The following is a 22,321-nucleotide window of genomic DNA, read 5'->3' on the forward strand; positions in this document are numbered from 1 at the left end:
ATATTAAAATATTAAGACTTTTAATAAAATTAACCCTTCGGTCAGAAATAATCATGGGTGACAGAAATAGAAGATCTCTCCAAAGTAGAGTGGGACGTCAGCCGACCCCTCAGCTGTTGTTTATAAAACAGTTGACGTCCCAGTCCACGTTAAGACCATGAGGAGTGTAGAACTTGAGGTCAAATATCCAACGGGTCTCTCCTCCTCACATTGCTACCCCTCCAGTGGGCAGTAAATCTGTCAATACCAATTTTATTTAATTTTTACCATGTTTAGTCTTATAAGGGTATAAAATAATTGCTTGGTGATGTAGCATCCTTCCGCCCTTGGAAGACATCGAGAGACAAAACGCGTATGGCAGGGCTTGCTGAGATGTGACGTCACCACACATGCCAACGTCTGCTCGCAGCCAAGCCGTCTGCGGCCGAAGTCGACCCAGCATTTTAACGTTCTGCTTATGATTCCAGTGCTAGAGTTGGCACTTTAAATTGGAAGTGCAAGTGTTTATGTTTTTTTTACACTAAATTAGATGTGTTTTACAATATGAAGATATTCCTGGTCTTCCCTGAGATACAATATGAGGATGCTCTGAGGTTCGTAGAGTGAGACGTCCCTTAGGAGAGAGTGACGGTGGCATCTTTGTGGTTAGAGCATCCATTTGTTGGTTTTATTAAATTTTTCATTTAATTCAGGTGAGTTTTAGCATTGACTGATGGAGGAAATTAGCACATGATTCACCATCACCATCTTGGATTGAGAACATGGACTGTTTGCACGAGGCACTTTAGCATAATTTTTGTACATGGAAATTGGTGCATAGAAGTATATAACACATGACGACTTGGTGTTTTTTGTGCAGTGTGAATTCTTTTTGCTGTCAAAATCAGTGAGCCAATGAGGCGAGAGGGGGTGGGGCCTAAAGTAATATAAATTCATTATACACAGAGTGATACATTTCAAGGCATTCCTATCTATTAATGATGATTATGGCTTAGTGAAAACCCAAGATTCAGTATCTCAGAAAATGTAAATATTGTGAAAAGGTTCACTATTGTAGACTTATGGTGTCACACGCTAATCAGCTAATTAAAGAGGTTGTAAACCGAAATGTTTTTTTTTTTTCAACCTGAAAGAGAAACCCATAATGAGCTAGTATGCATCGCATACTAGCTCATTATAAAATACTTACCTTAGAACGAACCCCCGCCGTGCCGCCCGCTTACCTCTATGACGGGCGATATGTTCAGTCGCCCGTCTTCCGGGATCGCGGCATCCGGCCATATGATTGGCCGTAGCCGCGGTGACGTCACTCCCGCGCACGCGCGCGGGAGCCGACGGTCACGGCACGGGGCCCTCAAGGAACTGCACCAGCGGCCGTTCCTTCAGAGCGCATGCGCCAGTGATGTCACTGGCTGCATGTAAGGTAAATATCTCCTAAACGGTACATGTTTAGGAGATATTTACAGTACCTATAGGTAAGCCTTATCATAGGCTTACCTATAGGTACAACTTGCAGAGGAGGGTTTACTTCCTCTTTAACTCAAAACACCTGTAAAGGTTTCCTCAGCCTTTAAATGGTATCTCAGTCTGGTTTAGTAGATTACACAATCATGGGGAAGACTGCTGACTTGACAGTTGTCCAGAAGACAGTTATTGACACCCTCCACAAGGAGGGTAAGTTACAAAGGGTCATTCCTTAAGAAGCCAGCTGTTGACAGAGTGCTGTATCCAAGCATATTAATGGAAAATGTTGAATGGAAGGAAAAAGTGTGGTAGAAAAAGGTACACAAGCAACAGGGATAGCCGCAGCCTTGCGAGGAGTGTGAAACAAAGGTCATTCAATATTTTGGGGGAGATTCAAAAGGAGTGGACTACGGCTGGTGTCAGTGCTTCAAAAGCCACCACACACAGACATAGCCAGGACATGGGCTACAACTGTCGCATTCCTTGTGTCAAGCCACTCCTGAACCAGAGACAACGTCAGAAGCGTCTCACTTGGGTTAATGAAAAAAGGACTGGACTGTTCCTCAGTGGTCCAAAGTCCTCTTTTCAGATGAAAGTAAATTTTGCATTTCATATAGAATAATGTAGATAGCTACCAGGTAATTGGTTACCATAATCCCGTCATAAATTGAAAAAGAAACCCCCTTAGGTTTGTGGGACTTTAAGGGTAACAGTAAAGGCTCTCTTAAGAGAAATTTTTTTTTACGTGTAATAAGTATAAAATTTATTTTGAAAAAGTGTAGTTATAACAAAATAATCATCATAAACTGTACATATTTGTAGTCATAGACTCGAAAAAAAAGGCATGAATGATACAATACAGTTATAGGTACATAGCAGAGTCCAACGCGTTTCAAACCGTTTGTTTAGTACATAAATCTTCCTCAGGGAATCTGCATATGTTCCTGAAATACATAATTGAATATAAATTCCAAGAAACAGAATATACATAGGCATTTTACAATAAAAAGTTTTTGTACATGAACAAAGTATTATTTGCATCTGCGACCACATGTTGCCCTGAAAATGCCCTGGAAAGCCTATTGCTTATCCAGGATACCCCTAGAGAAGAAACCTACTCCCAAAGAGTCGGGGGGGAAAGAGAAGGGGGGAAGAAGGAAAAGAGGAGGGGAGGGGAGAAGGAAAAGGGAGAAGGGGGAGGGGAGGGGGAGGGGGAAGATAAAGAAACCCCTTGTGTTGAAGAACATACCTGCAAAACAGTAGAGCCCACTAGGGTTCCCCTTCGGGGGGTAAAACTCCCGAGCGTTGAGAGCTAGAGTCAGGTATAAAGATTTATTCTGTATCTGAAACAGCGAGTATATTTATAAGAAACTGTCAGAGATCCTGGATTGATGTAAGTGTATTTACAAACATTGTTACAGAAAATATTCATGTAAATTCACCTGTTATGATGATTTTCGTGTAGACATATAATTTTCATTTGGAAATTAAAGGCCCAGAGTCTGGAGAAAGAGTGAAGAGGCACCGAATCCAAGTTGCATGAGGTCCAGTGTGAAGTTTCCACAGTCAGTGATGATTTGAGGAGCCATGTCATCTGGTGGTGTTGGTCCACTGTGTTTTATCAAGTCCAAAGTCAGCACAGCCCTCTACCAGGAAACTATAGAGCACTTCATGCTTCCCTCTGCTGACCAGCTTTATGGAGATGCTGATTTAATTTTCCAGCAGGACTTGGCACCTGCCCACACTGCCAAAATCACCAATACCTGGTTTAATAATCATGGTATCACTGTGCTTGATTAGCCAGCAAACTCACCTGACCCAAACCCCACAGAGAATCTGTGAGGTATTTGTCAAGAGGAAGATTAAAGACACCAGACCCAACAATGCAGACTCCATGCCACGCCGCATTGATGCAGTAATTCATGCAAAAGGAGACCCGACCAAGTATTGGAATAGTGCATACTACACATGGACATACTTTTTAGTAAGCCAACTTTTCATGTATTAAAAATCCTTTTCTTTTTTTTTTTATTGGTCTTATGTAATATTCTAATTTTCTGAGATACTGAATGTGGGTTTTCCCTAGCTGTAAGCCACAATCCTCAAAATTAAAAGAAAGAAATGCTTGAAATATATCACTCTGTGTGTAATAAATCTATATAAAATATATGAGTTTCACGTTTTGAATTGAATTACTAAAATAAATTAACTTTTTGTTGATATTCTAATTATTTTAGATGCACCTGTATATATAAATGGGGGTATAGATTTAATTGTTTCCCAATTCCCTTTGCTGGTAATACCGGTTTGTACTGTGGATGTATATACTAATATTAATTGCTTCTTATATAAAGCTTGTATTATTTCCATATACCCTATATACTTATGCTTAATGTTATATGCTGGTTGCAGTTCTTCTGATCCCAGTTAGGCTCCTTTCACACTTGGGACTGCAAAGTCCCATGACAAGTTGTACCCTATGATTTCCAATGAGTACTTTTCATATCTGTGCCATTTCAAAGTAGTCCCTGCACAACTTTGGTCTGACCTTGATGCAACTTGAGGTCCATAGACCTCAAGATTACACAGGCTGTGCTTCAAGGCATGGCAAAGTCGCGTGACTTTCAGGTCATACAAGTGTGAAAGGGGCCTTAAAGCCTGTACACACAATAAGAAAATCGGAAGTAAAATTTAGTCTGAACGATCTGCCGATTTTGGATCGTTAGTATGGTGTTCGACAGCCAATTGCGAATTTCTAGGCGACAAAACCTAAATGTGCAGGCTATCAATTTTTATCATAAGTGAACACGACGTCTGATTTTCGTTTAATTAAAAAATGGCAAACGCAAGACTGCGCATGCTAGGAAATGAAAGAATACATACAAAACAATTCAACACGATATCACTTCTGAAGTTGTATTCTGTGAGAATTTTCGTATGTTGAATAACCTCTTCACTTTCGATACGAGACTAGCATGCAACAAAAAACGGACGAAAATTCTTCTAATAATCTGATCATGTGAACGAGGCTTTACTTTGATTAGATTACTAAATAATTTCCCAGGAAGGGAATCCCCCTCTGTTCACAGAGACCATGTCACGGGTGAAGGTACTGCTAACTTTATTATCAAACCCACTCTTCTACTTAGTGAAGGTTCTGGTTCACTTATGGCCCATTCACACTAGGACCTGCATGTGAATTGCATTGCATGCTGTGCTGTTTCTGTGCGATTCACATGCAGTGTGATTTCTGCCCTATTCATTTTGAATGGGCTGAAACCGCACTGCACCAAAAGTAGTGCATGCGCTACTTTTTGAAACGCAGGGCAACCGCATTGCATGGTATTTTTGCATCATTCTATCCAGTGCTGTCCAACGCACTGCATTTGCAACCTGTGTTTTGGGGTGTGTTTAAAGTGGAGTTCCACCCTAAAATTACACTTTCCTCCATCTTCTCACTCCGGGTCACCTGAAAAACAAATGGATAATTGCAATTTTTTTTTTTTTTACTTACCTCATTAAGAAGAAAACATACTTACCTTACTTCCTCCCCTCGGCGGCCGCGGCGAGTCGTCACTTCCTGGCATGCAATGATTCCTGGGAGCTGAACGTCATCGCTCCCAGGAATCAATGCGCCTGCACCGGCCCTGACGTCAGTTCCGGTGCAGGCGCCGTCATACCTTGCAAAACAGCTTCTGGGCATGCCCAGAAGCTGTGCAGGGATGACGCTGCGGCACCGGAAGTGACGGCAGGGCCGGTGCAGTGCATCGTGGGACGGAAGAGGACACAGAAGAGGATCGCGCTGGCTTCAAGCTGCCCACACCTGAGATGGCAGCGCTGGAGAATACATTTTCAAGGTAAGTATTTCTTCTAAAAGGTAAGTGCAACCCGGGACAGATCAGATGCTAGCCATTGTGGAATGCACTAGCCCTGACTGTCCCGGGGGTATTTTTATTAAAAAAACGTTCACTGGGTGGAACTCCGCTTTAACTTTGAACTGACCAAAGTTGAGACCGCACTCAAGGCAATTAGTTGAAATCAATTAATTCTTTTATTCCTCATAGATGAAACATACAGACAGTGCACAAACAGACGTGTGGTGTGGTTATGAGTAAATCCCCATACACACGTACCGATCGTCGGCCGAACGATCGGCCGTCTTTTGTCCAGGGCTGTCGTGTCTGTTGAAAACTGCAAAAGACTGCACACGAATTTTGTCGGCCAACAACAGCCGACTGCAGAAGTGATGTCATGTGATGGTTAACTTCCATTGTCTTTTTTCTTTTCTGAGCATGCCCAGTCTTGCAAATCTGCTGTCTGTCGGCCGAAATCTGTACTGACTGGCGAACAATCGGCCGTTCTGGTGTTGGCCAACAAAAATTTTAATGCCTGCACGACAGATTCTGTTTGGCCGAAAATGCGCTGTCGGAAGCATCATACTAACAAGCCTACAATCGGCCGATCGGTCGGCGAACGAATATCGCTACGTGTGTACGGGGCTTTAGCGATCTGTTGTATCGTGAAACGCGTCAACCCGACACATCTGTTTGTGCACTGTCTGTATGTTTCATCTATGAGGAATAAAAGAATTCATTGATTTCAACTAATTGCCTTGAGTGCGGTCTCAACTTCGGATTTCTACTGTTTCGGATGACGGATCTGACCTGCACCAGGCTCGGAACTTGCACCTGAGCGGCTTTCTTTCTGTTTGTTCCAACTTTGAACTGACCCCCGCTCAGAGCAAATAGAATGCAGGTGGGAAGGCAGCTCTCCCGCACTGCATTCTAGTGTGAACAGGCCCTTATTTACCTACAGGTTTGGCACAACATCCTGAATGGGGAGGGTGATTTGTTATAACCCCTCTCCCCCCCAAAACAAGGCTACATTATGCACAATAAATAAATACCTGCAGCTTAGCTTTAGCACCCGCTGGAAATACCTAGATCACTGTAATGCTATAAGATACCCTAAGCTGCCTATGAGCTCTACCAAGCTCTTTCCAGGTAATGAACAGCGGCACATCACGGGACGTGCGTCACCGCCTTGGCAGGCTACGTACGTGACGTCACTCAGTGCGGAAGGCGCGGGCTGTGCATGGTCTATTTTATCCCCCTCAAGTTCCCAGTAGCTTACGGTCAATCTTGTTGTCATTTGTATAAGAGATGTAATTACAGCGGTGGCACCAGCTTGCCGCACTATGAGTTTGCGGAGAAGAGAGCAGCTTTTCTATTAAGTTGCGAACAGTGGCGCCGTTCCCTCACTTTTGGCTGGCGCGGCTCTCTCCTCATTGCCCTCAGTAAAGATGGCCGAAGCGGCATCAAAGGTCGTCAATACCGGCGCCGGCGAGTGCACGCTGCAATCTCCGCCCTATTCCTGCTTTCAGGGCGCGCTGCTGCCGCATCTCCCGGATCTGATCTCTACCGACGACATGTCTGCCAGTAGCCTGCTGGAGCAGGTAATGAGAGCTGGTGTGGGCCCTTACCCTCCCGCTGTATGCAGCTAGCCTCTGTCTCCCCGTGTGTGTGTATATATGTGTGTTCATGGCGCCTCCGTCCTCTCCTCTTCCTGGTGTATTGTATTCTCTCTAGTAACAGCTGTCATGGTTTCCGTGTCTGTCTTCATTAGTGTCTGGCCTGTGTTTTCCCCCTCGCCATAATCCTGAACTAGGTGTCCCTCCCTCTGTCTCTGTCAGGTGATGTCTTTATGTCTCAGTGCTATACATCCGGTCTGTTTCCTGGCGCCCTGTCCATCCTTTGCTGCCTTTCTTCATCACTTTCCCAGGCTTTTCTTATTTCAGGGGGAGGAATAAAGCTTTTGGGGGCTCTTAAAACCTTCTCTTAGCTTACTCCACCCAGACTGGTAACTGCCCATACACCATAGAATCTGTACAAGATCCACCTACTGCAAGGGCCTGTCTCATTGGATACAAATAGTTTAGGTTGGTCCTCAGTTAAACATAGAATGGTGAGCCTTAAAGTGTTACTAAACCCAGGAGCCTGCATTCACTATATCTGCTCTCCCACAGTACACAGAACATGGAAATGCAATTATTTTAGTAAATATATACGGCTAAATACCTTTTCTTATTAGCATATAGCAGTCTTATGACTTCAATCAGTGACAGCCCATTCAGACTGGCGCGATCCGACTTCGAGGGGCGACCTGTGAAGTCACAGTGCACAGCCACTTGCAGGGACTTCACATAATGGAAGTCGCCCCGAAGTTGTACAGGACCCTTTTTCTAAGTCGGAGCGACTTGTGTCGCTCCTATTAGAATGGGTCCTGTACTACTCAATGGCGAGCGACCGACCGCGACTTGTCAGGCTGACAAGTCGCGCTAGTCTGAATGGACTCTAAAAGGGAGTGATATATGGGGGACGGGGACGATAGGGAGGTGACATTATGCAGACGGGTATGGTAATCCAGTTTATTTTCATGCATGTGAATGGTGCAGGTAATATAAAAGTTCAGGAAAAGCAAGTCCATATGAACTGATGGAACACACTGTAGTGAAGGGGCAGCCAGCTGTCCGAGGAAGGCCCCTTTCAATCTTGTGTGATTCCAACGTGATTTTGCCACAACTTTGACTGGATTCGAAGCAAGCACTGTGTATTCTTGAGGTCTATGGACTTCCAAGTCGCATCAGTCAGACCAAAGTAGCGCAGGGATTACTTTGAATTCGCACAGATATGAACCATACTCATTGGGAATCATGGGGCATGACATGTCATACCCGAGGGGGGCACAGTGGTGTAGTGGTTAGCACTTTCGCCTAGCAGCAAAAGAGTCACTGGTTCTAATTCCAACCATGACAATACCTGCCTGGAGTTTGCATGTTCTCCCTGTGGTCGCTGGTTCAAATCCCAACCATGACCCTATCTGCCTGGAGTTGGCATGTTCCCCCTTTTGACTGCGTGGGTTTCCTCCCACACTCCAAAGACATGCTGGTAGGTTAATTGGCTCCTGTCTAAATTGGCCCTAGTGTGTGTGAATATGAGTTAGGGACCTTAGATTGTAAGCTCTAAGGGTAGGGACTGATGTGAATGTACAGTGTATATGTAAATTGACAGCGCTATAGAAGTACCTGAAATAAAATAGGTGTCATGCAACTTTGCAGTCATAGGACAAGTGGCACAAGTGTGAAAGGGGCCTAAGCAGCTCTGTAGGTAGAAAAAGATAAAAACAAGCGGCGCAACCCAGAGTGCAGTATTAGGTAAAATGGTAAACATTTAATGTGAATACACTCGCATGGTGATGGAGAATAAAGGCATGTAGACACAGAGCCACATGGTGCCAGAGTCCAGGTGAAGGGCTCTCCTCTGCAGTGTCCCACGTTGCCAGCCGCATCTGTGAATTCCAGGGCAGTGGGCGGAGATGCAGTCAGCCTAGTGTCGCCGGGAAGATGGAGAGGCAGCATGGTCAATATGGTGCGCGCATGCCACTGCTTCCTCTCAATCTTCAATGACATTAGGCTGACTGCTTCTCCACCCACTGCCACTGAATCCACCAGTGCGGTGGGCAACATGGGACACTGCAGATGACAGCCCCTCACCTGGACTCTGGCACCACGTGGCTCTGTATCTACATGCCTTTATTCTCCATTACCAAGTGAGTGTATTCACATTAAATGTTTACCATTTTACCTAATGCTTCTCAGAGTGGGGCCACTTGTTTTTATGTTTGACTTGTAGGATGAGTTTTCATTCTTCCCTGATCCTCTGTCTGGACAGTGCTGATTGGCCCTGTGCTGATCACATGCACCCAAGAAAAAACGTGCAGCCTGTCCCCTGGCTCTGTAAATATCAGGTTATTTTTTGGAGACCATGATAGAGGAGGATCAGAAAGACAGGATCAAACAGTCTTTATATACATTGCAAGGGATAAACCCCTTAGGTTCCACAGTGAGTATAACAAGCATGCTTTACTGCATATACACACTGATTTTACTATTGTGGGTAAAGTAACACTTTAATGTGTATCTAAACTTAGAACAAAAATGTCATTAAAGTATGGGCTTTTTTTCTTTTTTATAACTTCATACTTACCTAGGTAGATGCAGCATCAGGCCCCCGCCGGCTCTAACACTGAGAACTGAGCAATCAAACACTGCTGATTGCTCGGTTCTTGTGAGCAGAGATGGTAACTGTCATTCCCCCTTTTTGGGAGGGAGCGTGTGATCGGCACAGGGCCAATCTGCACAGGGCCAATCGGCACAGTCCAGACAGAGGGTCAGGGGTAATGCAGCCTCATAGAATAGGCAGAGTAGAATGAAAACTCCTCCTTCAAGCTTTAACCAAACACTGACAGAAGTCATAAGACTTCTATATACTGCTGATGAGAAAAGGTATTTATCAGTTTATCTACTAAAATAATTGCATTTCCATGTTCTGTGTACTGTGGGAGACCAGATATAGTGAATGCAGGGTCCTGGGTTTGGTAACTGCTAGCTCATATACGTCAGGAGGCAATTGCAAGATGATTCACGACCCTTCAGTCCTAACTCCCCCTTGTGTAGTGAATGTTCCCTCTCTGGCCAGGAGATGTACAGGCATTGAGCACTCAAGCTTTAATGGAAAAACATCTAATTTATTCCAGTTCGGCTCCCATATTTATGGGACATTTGAGCGGCAAAAACCAGTTTAAACTAGTGTACAATTCATGGGTCAGTTTAACAATAGAATATATCTCTACTAAAACAATACATGAAAAGGCTTTTGTTTTCTCTATACATTTCTGTGAATGTGAGGTGTCTTGTGTCTGAGATTGCGTTTGTGGAAAAGCCGCTCCGTCTCTGTTCAGCTGTCTGATGTGTTAATATGTAAGTAATTGTCATTGTGTTCAGGTGTTGTCTGTAATCTGTATGCGAGGCCTAACTTGTTAAGTGTCCAAATGAATGGCTGAGGTGTGTCTAATATGTAAACACTTATCAATGTGTCTGTAAGCTATATGCAAAAATCCAACTGCCAAGTGTCCAGGGTGTATGAATGAGGTGTGTTAGTATGACTCGTTAATGTCATTGCAAGAGCCCACATTCCATTTTAGAATGGGCACTAGCTGAAATATACCATGAACTTTAATATTTCATTAAAGCACATTGATACACTCTTTCAGTAACACTTTAAGGTTCCCTCTTCTGATCTCCATCTTCATCGCCAGATCCTTTTTTTCTCAAAGTCGTCTTCCAGGACAGCCCATGAGACGTTAGGCTCCTCCCCCAGGGACAGGAAACACATTCCAAAATTAAAATAAAAGGCGGTCCCTTAGTCCTCACCTTCAGTATTTTTGTTTCCTCCGGACAGGGGGTAACATGTTCCTGGAACTAAAGCTCCCGGTCTCCTGGACTGTCCATGGAAAGACTTGGAAAGATGCATCTCCTCGGCCCATAGCGGTACCCCTTAGTGCCGCAATAGGGGCTAACCGCTGTCTCCTGTTCTCCTAGCCTCTCGGCAGGACTACGGATGCTGTCTGGTGGAGCGTTGGGGAGTTCACTCCGTTGGTCGGCTGGTTCCTTGGAGCAGCAGTGCTGTGTACCCGTGAACCGCTAACTTCGGAAGAAATTTTGAAGTTGGCGCCAAAGACGGAGGGGGCGGAACTCAGCGTATCCACTCTGGCCTCACGGGAAGTGACAGTGTCACTTCCGGCGCAGTGACGGCATCCGCGGGCGCCGGAAACCCTCGTTCCAGTTTCCGAAGGCGCGAACAGAGAGTTCAAATGGGCGACCGATGTTAGGGGAAACAGCAGTTGCTGGGACCACCATACAGAGCGATGGACACCACGGCAGCAACCGCACAGGCAGCGGAAGTCGGCTCTGGCATCGGCACCTCTCAGGTAAGCAAGGGGGAACGACACCCTATTTGCAGGTACCTGTTAGGAACTCCGTTCCCCTTCCCCCCTCTCTTTTCTATCGTTAGGGGCAGGGGTTAAGCAGCACCGCTCCCTCTTTTCTATCCACAAGGTGGAGGGGGAAAAGTGGGAGGTGGGAGGAGGACAAGTATCTCTAATTAAATTCCCTTGTCTTTTATCTTCCAGGCCAAGGCTCAGGACAATAACCCACCTCAGCCCCCCAAAAAGAAATGTGCTGTATGCGGAGAAAAATTGAGTTCCTCTTGGAACAAAGCAGTGTGCCGGGCATGCATAGCTAAACTGGTCAGAGACGATTCTGCAGTCTCTACCCAGAAAATGCTGTCCTCAGTGAGAGATGAGCTAAAAAGTACATTTAGTTCATTCAGGACTCTCATTGAAAAGATGCAGGCACCAGCCCAGCCTTCCACCCCAGCTCAGGCTCCACCATCCCTAATTGACCCATTGGTTTTGGAGGAGGAAGTTTCTTCTTCCCACTCTTCTGCAGAGGGATCAGGATCAGGAGAGGAACCAAAAAGCAATGTTTCCCATGATAGCTCCAACTTTAAACTGAGCCTGGAGGATGTAGATGATCTACTCAAAGCGGTTTATACCACTCTAGAGATTGAGGAGGAAGAAGTGCATCTCTCTAAGCATGACTTAATGTACGCTAGTCATAAAAAGCATGCTAGAGTGTTCCCTGTGCATAGCTCACTATTGGATGTGATTAAACAGGAATGGAATTCTCCTGATAAAAAGCCTTTTTTTCCAAGAAACTTAAAAAGAAGGTATCCATTTGACGAAAGTGTGGAACAGCCCTGGAACAAAATCCCTAAGCTGGATGCCTCTCTTGCCAGAATCTCCAAAGGAACTGACTTGGCATTTGAGGATTCAGGAGCACTAAAAGACCCTATGGATAAGAGAACAGATACCTCTTTACGTAGGGTCTGGGAAGCCTCCATTATGAGCTTAAAGCCAGCCCTGGCATCCACCTGCATAGCCAGACACCTGGAGCTGTGGCTATCTCAAATCCAAACACACTTGACTGCAGGAACATCGAGGGAACAGATTAATAAATCATTTCCACTCTTATTCCAGGCAATAGGATTCCTGGCGGATTCTTCAGCTGAAGCTGTAAGAATGGCAGCAAGGACCTCAGCTTTAGCTAATACGGCCAGAAGAAGCCTATGGCTCAAGACATGGTCGGGAGATGTTACTTCTAAATCTCGCCTTTGTGGTCTTCCCTTCACAGGCGACCACCTTTTTGGCTCAGGCCTAACAGAAGCCCTGGAGCGTACAGCGGATAAAAAGAAGGGATTCCCAGATAAGAAAAAATTCCCCTATGCTCAGAGGAATTTTCGTGGCAGGGGCAAACAGCAGAAGTCTTTTGAAACTCAGCAAAATTTCAAAAAACATTGGACGGGGCATAAAGGAAAGGGGAGGGGTAACATCCTGTTTAACCCTCCTAAACGCCCCAACCAGCCCCAATGACTCCCTTCTCAGAGTGGGAGGAAGATTAGGGGCCTTCCTCCCACTGTGGAAGAAGATTACTTCCAGCCCTTTTATTCTGGACCTAGTAGGCCAAGGACACAGGCTGGAGTTCTGTCTTCAACCTCCAGAAAGGATCCTGATCACAAATCTTCCCAGGGATCCAGTCAAGGCCTCCGCCTTGAGTCTTCAGTTAGGGGACCTATTAGATCAAAAAGTTATTATCCCAGTCCCCAGAGAAGAACAAGGAACAGGGTTTTATTCTCACATCTTTGTGATTCAAAAACCCTCAGGAAGTCATCGACTGATCCTGAACTTACGCAATCTGAACCTTTCAATAGCATAAAAGTCCTAGGGGAAGCACTAGCCCCTCTAAGGCTAAAAGCTATCATGATCACCCCCTACCTGGACGACATCTTGGTAGTGGCAGAATCATACCAGAAACTGGAAGCCGACCTCCTCATAGTTCAGGAATTCTTAACTTCCCTAGGCTGGATAATCAACAGACAAAAGTCTTGCCTGGTACCCTCACAAAGAGTGACCTACCTGGGTTACGAAATCTCCTCACGGGATCAGATGATCTTCCTCCCTCAGTGCAAGATGGAGAAAATGAACCTGATGGTTGCCTCTTTACAGACCAACTTATGGGTCTCTCTGAGGGATGTCACAAGAGTGATAGGCTTGATGACCTGTTTCCCAGCAGTCCCCTGGGCAAGGTTCCAACAACGTCCACTCCAAAAATTCTTTCTACAGAATTGGGATGGGCAGTCAAGTTCCTTGGAACAAAAAGTAAGGATTCCCACCAAGATAAAAAGGACTCTTTGGTGGTGGAGATCCTCTCTTCACCTATCAAGAGGGCTAAACTGGACCATCCAGGTATCACAGAGGATTACCACGGATGCAAGCGCTTCCGGATGGGGAGCATATCTGCAGGACAGATGGGCGCAGGGTACATGGTCCCCAGCACAAAGGAAGTCTTCATCAAACCAAAAAGAACTTATGGCGGTCCAAAAGGCCTTGGAGTTTTTTCAGGTAGAGGTAGAAGGGAGCCATCTACAGATCAGGTCAGACAATATAGCAACGGTAGCGTACCTGAACAAGCAGGGAGGTACTCGAAGTCTGGGCCTACAAACCATTGCACAGAAAATCTTTGTCTGGGCCGAGCGGAACCTAACATCCATTTCGGCCATTCACCTAAAAGGGACGCAGAATTATCTGGCAGACCATCTCAGCCGCCACCAGATGAACCAGGACAATTGGTCCCTCAACCCAGAGGTGTTTCTCAAAATCACAACCTCATGGGGCCTACCGGTAGTGGATCTATTTGCCTCCCAGGCAAACAGGAAAACAGAAAAATTCTTTTCCATAACTCAAGGGGATCAGGCGTTAGGCATAGACGCTTTCGCCCACCCCTGGAAAGTCAGACTCTGTTACGCATTTCCTCCGATCAGATTGATCCCACAGGTTCTTCAGAAATTCATCCTAGAAGACACAGAGATGATACTGATAACCCCATACTGGCCCAAAAGGCCATGGTTTGCACGCCTTCAGGCGTTGGCAGCGCAACCTCCAATGACCTTACCTTGGAGACCAGATCTCTTAACACAAGGTCCGGTGGTCCATCCATTTCTCAGGACCCTAAACCTGACGGCCTGGTATCTGAGGAACAAATACTAGGCTCTCAGGGGTTCTCAGACAGAGTCATCAAAACATTGACCAGCTGTCGAAAGCCGGTCACTAGAAAAATGTATGCTAAAATCTGGAAGAAATTTCATTTTTGGATGATGGAGAATCAGAGACATTCCCCAGATATACCAACAATCTTGGATTTTTTTCAGGAAGGCATAGACAAAGGTCTCTCCTTAGGGACTTTAAAGGTACAGGCTGCCGCCCTTAGTGTCTTTCTTCAGTTTTCCCTTAGAGAAGACCCAAATGTGAATGCCTTTTTCAGAGCAATTGCCCGGACAAAGCCAACCGTGCTTAAAACGTGTCCAGCTTGGAATCTATCCCTGGTACTCCAGGCCTTGGTTACCAGTCCGTTTGAACCCTTGGTAGACCTATCAGTAAAAATGCTCACCCTAAAAACCTTATTTTTAGTAGCTATAACTTCAGCTAGAAGAGTTAGCGAATTACAGGCTCTCTCAATCAGAGAACCTTTTCTTATGATTTTTGATGACAGGATTGTGCTAAAAACAGATCCAGGATTTTTGCCAAAAAGGGTCTCTTCTTTTCATAGGACTCAGGACATAGTCCTTCCTTCCTTTTGCAATTTCCCAAACAACAATAAAGAGAAAGAATTTAGCTGTTTGGATGTCAGAAGATCCCTCTTGAGATACCTGGAGGTGACTAAAACCTTCAGGAAGACTGATACTTTGTTTTTACAATTTTCCGGCTCCCATAAAGGGGAAAAAGCTTCTAAGGCAACCTTAGCTAGATGGATCAAACAGGCTATCACAGAAGCCTATATAGTGAAAAAGGTGGCTCCACCTTTCATTACTGCACACTCTACTAGAGCATTGTCCACGTCTTGGGCTGAAAGGGCCGGTGCCTCACCAGACCAAATCTGTAAGGCAGCTACCTGGTCTAACTTTTCGACCTTTGTTAGACATTATCGCCTGGACCTCCTCTCTTCTCAGGAACAGGCGTTTGGTCGAAAGGTGCTCCAGGCAGTTGTCCCTCCCTAGACTGGTAAGTGCTTGCTCATCGTCTCATGGGCTGTCCTGGAAGACGACTTTGAGAAAAGCTGGGTTATACTTACTGATAACTCCTTTTCTAATAGTCTTCCAGGACAGCCGGATTCCCACCCGAACTATCTGGTATTATGTATAATGTATGATATGTGTCTATATATCTATGTATATGTTTTACAGGGTGTCCTGTGGTTCTCATGAAATACTGAAGGTGAGGACTAAGGGACCGCCTTTTATTTTAATTTTGGAATGTGTTTCCTGTCCCTGGGGGAGGAGCCTAACGTCTCATGGGCTGTCCTGGAAGACTATTAGAAAAGGAGTTATCAGTAAGTATAACCCAGCTTTTTTTTTATTTTTTTTTATTTTAATCTGGGTCTACAAACACCCCAGGATCCGTCATTCTACTCTTTACACCTACAGGCTACAAGAGGGCTTGGGCATACCCAACATGCTCTGACATTTATTTCAGAAAAATAAGCTTCAAATGTGTCTTCCTCCACTCCCCTGGGTCCCCCCAGATTTTTCTCCCATCATATATGCTACCCTTATTAATACTCTCCTATGTTAATGTTTCTCAATTCTAGTCCTCAAGTACCGCCAACAGGTCATATTGTCAGTATTTCCCTCAGATGAAACAGCTGTGGTAATTACTAAGGCAGTAAAACTGATCAAATCACCTGTGCAAAATAATGTCAAGTCCGAAAACATGACCTGTTGGGGGCACTTGGGTACTGGGTTTGAGAGACCTTGTCCCATGAATCACTGCGAATAGGACCTTGTGACCCCAATAGACCTGGAGAAAACTAGCAAAATGCCCTTTTAACACTGCTACTCTGCAATAACCTTACTAGGGTCTCTTCAGATGGTAGTGGGTTCCTGCCCGTATAGTTTATGCAAACCGAAATCACAGCAACATATTTTAGAGGATCTGGACAAGGGGTGGTCCTGCTCAAAATGTATTGTATGTTGGTCTAGAACCTTTAGTCAGCTTCAACCCCCCCCCCCTTCTAAATTCTTAAATTGGCTCTTGCCTTTTTTGTTTTCACTCCCCTACAAAAACTAGCCATGTACCTTTTTTTTTTTTTCTGGCCACTAAGCATGCAACAGCCAAGGTCTGGTGAAAGCCTTCATTTCCTATCCAGAAAGTTAAAATGTCAACACTATGATGATTAATGAAAAGTTGTCCAATATCCTCAACAACTCCCAACCAAAACTTTTCGTTGACTGATCCCTGATAGCAAGGTCCGAGTACGTTCCTCCCTAATCCTTCTCTCTCCTCAGCATCTCTGCATCTCCCCCCACCCTTCCCTCTCTCTCGGTCAGTTCCATAGTCTGTGAACTGTGAAGCCGATTTTCCTCCCCTCCTGCCTTAAGTGAAGCCTAGTACACATGATGAGATTATCGGACGAATTGTTTATTTTTGCATGCTAGTCTCCATATCGAAAATTAAGAAGTTACGAAAATTCTCCTACAACAGAATAAAAAATTCAGAAGTGATGTATTGTATTTTCGGGTGAAATCTGTACTGCTTATTCGAAAGTCGTACGATCTGGTATTGTACGAGAATTTTTTGTTTGTCTCTTCGGATAATTTCGGAGGAAAGCTGTGTACTAACAATCAGATTACTGTACGTTTGCTTTGAAAGCAGTAATGTTTTTGTATGATTTTCTGATTGTGTATTGTAGGCCTAATACTATTCTCTGCAGCTGCTCCAGTGTTTATAAAGAAACCTCTATTAATTACTTTGATCCTCTGTTTTAGGTCTGTGTTTGTGTGTTTTCTTAAAATCTTAAAGCTATATGCCTTCTTTGCACAGTGCTGCTGTGCAGTCATGTATCCTCCCTCTGCCATCTTGCATACATCAGAAGGTAATCTCAGCCCCTCCCACTGTGCTCTTAGATCGGGAAGGGAAGCAGAGGGAGGACACATGACTGCACAGCAGCACTGTCCAAGGAAGGTATTTAGCATTTTCATTTTAGAGCGCATGTACACTATAGCTTCTAAACGCGAGTTTAGGAGCTTTTGGCGTGTTTTTTTTTTTTTTTTTTTTCCAAAGCGCCTAAACTGCACTCCATAAAAGTTTGTGTTAATGCACACGCAGGCTTTTACAAGAGTTTAGAAGCTTCTGTGGTTAGGGGAGGTTCACCTCTAGTGAATACGAAAGAATCGCGTTCAGGGAAGGAATGTTTTGACTGCCAGCCATCAAGTCGTGGCACGATTTTGCCACGTTTTGCGTTTTCCAGCAGTTAATCCAGTCTGTGTGTACATGAAGCCTAAGAAAACGCGCGCACACACACACAGGCTGTACTAAACATGGACCTATAACAGAGGATGAAATAGATGTGACTTTACAACCACATTAAGTTTGACTGTGTTCTTTTCTTTTCTGAAAAGGTTTGTTCTTGTACAAATCTGCATCCTCCTGCGTGGGCGATTGTTATTCTACTTGTTTCTATGAAAACTAATATAAAAATATTGGATGAGAAAATAAAAATCTACCAGGTTGGGGAGTGGGAAGGGTTGGAATTGTAAATTTCCAGGCTGCCTGCAGTGGCAAATTATGATGCTTTAGTGCTCATTCACACTGGTTAGTGACCTGCATTTTTCTGCACTTGTTATACAATGGTCACTAAAAGGACACCTAGAAATAAATATTTTTCTGTGTTTCATTCGCACCACAATGCAGAAGGTCTTAGTTTTTCCGCCATGTAGCAGATGGTTCTGCATGTTACCGCACAGCAGCTCACCATGCTAATAGTTAAACCCAGATAAGCAGTGTAAAGCACTAAAATGTGCAAAGCACTGCTCCTAGGCAGAGCAGACACTGACACTAGCCTGCTGCACAGTAAAAGGATGTCTATTACCATGCAAGCTAGTGTGAACATAGCCTTAGCAGACAATCATTAGGTTAAGGTTTAAATCCCCTTTGAGGTCCCTTGGCCCATTTAGGGGGGAATGGCAGTGAGGGTATAGCCCACTCACCCCAGACATATAATAAACTGGTTGTAAAGGCACAAGGTTTTTTTTACCTTAATGCATTCCATGTATGAAGGTAAAAAAACCTTGTGTGCAGGAGCCCCCCCCCCCCCCAGACCCCCCTATTCCTTACCTGAGCCCCCTCTTTCCAGCGATGTCCACGAGAGCCTTGCCTCTCTGGGGACTTGCACTCCTGATTGGTTTTTGGCAGCAGCGGGAGTCATTGAGGTACCTGAGAAGAGGAGGATCTAGGCTGCTCTGTGCAAAATCACTGCACAGAGCAGGTAAGTATAACATGTTGTTAAAAAAAAAAAAAAAAAAAACCCCAAGGCTTTATCACTTTAAACGTCTGTGTTTTTCTGCACTGCTGGAGACATAACTAATAGTGTTTCTTGTGGGTATGGGAGAGTATGACCTCACCAATTTTGTGGTGCTTGGGCCTTAGTGGGCAATCACAAACACTTGCATGGGGGTTGCCATGGGGTCATTCAATGTCAGTTGACACTGAGCTTTAACAAGGAGGAAGACGGTTAAGTAGTGTTGCTTTGTAAGTATACATGGGGTTGCGGCCTGCGTGAAGACACTGTCACTTTGTTTGGTATGGGCAAAGTGACAATTTCTATTTAAAGAGGAACTTTACCCCCCCTCCCCCTTACCTTGTTTGTTGGGTTATGCTCTATAAATACTCAACCCAGCAAATCCATCATCTTTCTAATGTAATCTGTGGTGTTCCGGCGCAGCACACCCAGTCCAATGCTACAATCTTCTCTTAACCACTCTTTGTTTATATCGCAAAAAAAAAAAAAAAGAGCGACAATTCTGAAAAAAAAAAAATTTTTTTACTTTCTATTAAACATTCCCCAAAAAAATTAAATTTGTTTTCATTTTAGGCCAATATGTATTCTGCTACATATTTCTGGTAAAAAAAAAAAAAAAAAAAGAATCTCTAAGTTTTTTATATTGATTTGCACAAAAGTTATCATGTCTCCAAACTAGGGGAAAGATTTGTCATTTATTTTTTACTAGTAATGGCGGCGATCAGTGATTTTTTTTAACGGGACTGCAAAATTGCAGCAAACAGATTTGACACCTAACTAACATTTTTGACACTTTTGGGGGGACCAGTGACATTACTACAGTAATCAGTGCTAAAAATATGCACTGTTACTGTACTAATGACACTGGCAGAGAAGGGGTTTACACCAGGGGCGATCAAAGGGCTAAATGTGTCTAGGGGGTGCTTTCTAACTGTGAGTAGGATAGACTTGCTGGATGGACAGAGACCTGTGTTCCTAAATAGGAGGAACACAGGATCCCTGTGTTCATCACTGACAGAACAGCGGTCTGCTGTGTTTATATCGGCAGACCGCTGTTCTGTTTCCACAGGGAGCGATCACGGGTGCCCGGGAGACATCGCGTCCCCTGGACCCACTGATTAACTCCCCCCCTGTGGACAATCGGCGCGTGTGCGCGCATTCCCCCTCACCAACTAGCTGTCTCACGAAGCGGTGTACAGGTACGTCGTTTTGCAGGACAGAGCCCACCTTCCGCAGTATAAGGCGGCTGGTCGGCAAGTGGTTTAAAGTGGAACTAAACCGTTGATTGACCTGCTTCACAAACAGTTCCATTCAATGCATGTTTGTGCTCTCAACCAAACTGTCAAGCCATCAATTGGCAAGCAGCATGGTAACTGCAGATCAAACAGGCTTGGATGGCAGGTTCCTTGGCAGGAGGCAGCTGTCTCTTAAAGGCTAAGCTCCTCTTTTGGAGCATGTTACACCCATATTTTGAGGTATGTGTAACGTGCTCCAGCATCTGTCCCCGCTAAAATCCCCCATATATTACATTACACACGATTGTGAGAAGGGATGTGACAATAGCAAGTAAACTTGTAAGAGGCACATCAGATTACATGTAGATAATTTATACTATCCTTTGATCTCTGTGCCCCATTTATTCTATAGTCAGTTCTTTGGCCGTGTATGTGTTAAGATCAGCTGAGTCCCAACAGCCCCGAGCTAATTATTCTAGTCAAAGCTACTGACCCTGCAACTTGTGGCAAAGCAAATCATATTCTGAAAGGCACAACAAAGATTACCTTTTAGATGGTGTATGCTGTCATTGATTTGTGTGCCCCATTTATTTACTTGGCACCTTGTGGGCATCTGTCTGTGCTACCCTTCGTTATCTTGCTGTTGATTTCTGACAGTACCTCTTTTGTTTTTTGCAGAGACCCAAAGGACAAGGAAGCAAAGGTGAGTAACATGCAAACAATGTATTTAATAGGCCTTTAATGCCTGAGGGTAAGTTGGAAAGCAGCTTTGAAATCCAGTCTACTTTTAAAATGGCAAGGAATTAGCTTTTAGCAACAGTTATGTAGGAAGAATTAGATGATACAGTGCGTCCGGAAAGTATTTACAGCGATTCACTTTTTCCACATCGTTACAGCCTTATTCCAAAATGGATTAAATTAATTTCCCCTAATTCGACAAACCATACCCCTAATAACAATGTGAAAGAAGTTTGTTTCAAATCTTTGCAAATTTAATAAAAATAAAAAAACCACATGTACATAAGTATTCACAGCCTTTGCCATGGCACTCAATTGCTCTGGTTCATCCTTCAGATGATTCTACAACTTGGAGTCCACCTGTGGTAAATTCAGTTGATTGGATGTGATTTGGAAAGGCACACACCTCTTTATATAAGGTCCCACCGTTAACGGTGCATGTCGGAGCACAAACCAAACTATGAAGTCCAAGGAATTGTCTAGTTGTGTAGTCGTAATTAGCACAGTGGCCTCCATCACCCGTATGAGGTTTGGAACCACCAGGTCTATCAGCCAAACTGAGCGATCGGGGGGGGTAAGGGCCTTAGTCAGGGAGGTGACCAAGAACCCAATGATTACGGAGAGAGTGCCAGCATTTCTCTGTGGAGAGCAGAGCCTTCCAGAAGAACAACCATCTCTGCAGCACTCCACCAATCAGGCCTGTTTGGTAGAGTGGCCAGACGGAAGGCACTCCTCAGTAAAAGGCACATGACAGCCTGCCTGGAGTTTTCCAAAAGGCACCTGGAGGACTTTCAGACCATGAGAAACAAAATTCTCTGGTCTGATGAAATAAAGATTGAACTCTTTGACATAAATGGCAGGAGTCATGTCTGGAGGGAACCAGGCGCCGCTTATCACCTGGTCAATACCATCCCTACAGTGAAGCATGGAGGTGGCAGCATCATGCTGTGGGAATTTTTTTTTTCAGTGGAAGGAACTGGGAGACTAGTCAGGATCGAGGGAAAGATGAATGCAGCAATGTACAGGGATATCTTTGATGAAAACATGCTCCAGAGCGCTCTGGACCTCAGACTATAGCAAAGGTTCATCTTCCTACAGGATGACTCTTAAGCACACAACCAAGATAACAAAGGAGTGGCTACGGGACAACTCTGTGAATGTCCTTTAGTGGCCTAGCCAGAGCCCAGACTTGAACCTGATTGGACATCTCTGGAGAGATCTGGAAATGGCTGTGCACCGACACTCCCTATCCAGCCTGATTGCACTTGAAAAAAATCACTTGCCGAAAAATAGGTGTGCTAGGCTTGTAGCATAATACTCAAAAAGGCTTGAGGCTGTAATTGGTGCCAAAGGTGCATCAACAAAGCATTGAGGAAAGGATATGAATACTTATGTACATGTTTAGCGAATATTTTTTTCTTTTTTAATAAAACAAAAATCTTTCATGTTGTCATTTTGGGGTAGTATCTCTATCCAGCGACATCCACGAGTCCCTCGGTTGTCCGGGACTTTCCCTCCTGATTGGCTGAGGCACAGCAGCGGCGCGATTGGCTCCCGCAGCTGTCAATGAAAG

The 22,321-nt window shown here is 44.5% G+C and overlaps 1 protein-coding gene across 1 annotated transcript in view; it reads left to right on the forward strand.

Moving 5' to 3' along the window:
* Positions 1–6,877: 6,877 nt before the first annotated feature.
* YTHDF2 (YTH N6-methyladenosine RNA binding protein F2) overlaps positions 6,878–22,321 on the forward strand; it is a gene marked incomplete at its 3' end in the record, with an annotated part of 45,210 nt that continues 29,766 nt past the window's right edge. The window contains exons 1-2 of the mRNA XM_082246394.1: positions 6,878–6,919; positions 20,689–20,713. Of these exons, the coding sequence (XP_082102520.1) occupies positions 6,893–6,919; positions 20,689–20,713 (52 nt within the window). The 5' untranslated portion in view covers positions 6,878–6,892. The remainder of the gene's footprint in view (positions 6,920–20,688; positions 20,714–22,321) is intronic.

This window comes from Pelophylax lessonae (assembly GCF_965119305.1).
Source record: "Pelophylax lessonae genome assembly, chromosome: 2".
NCBI lineage: Eukaryota > Metazoa > Chordata > Amphibia > Anura > Ranidae > Pelophylax > Pelophylax lessonae.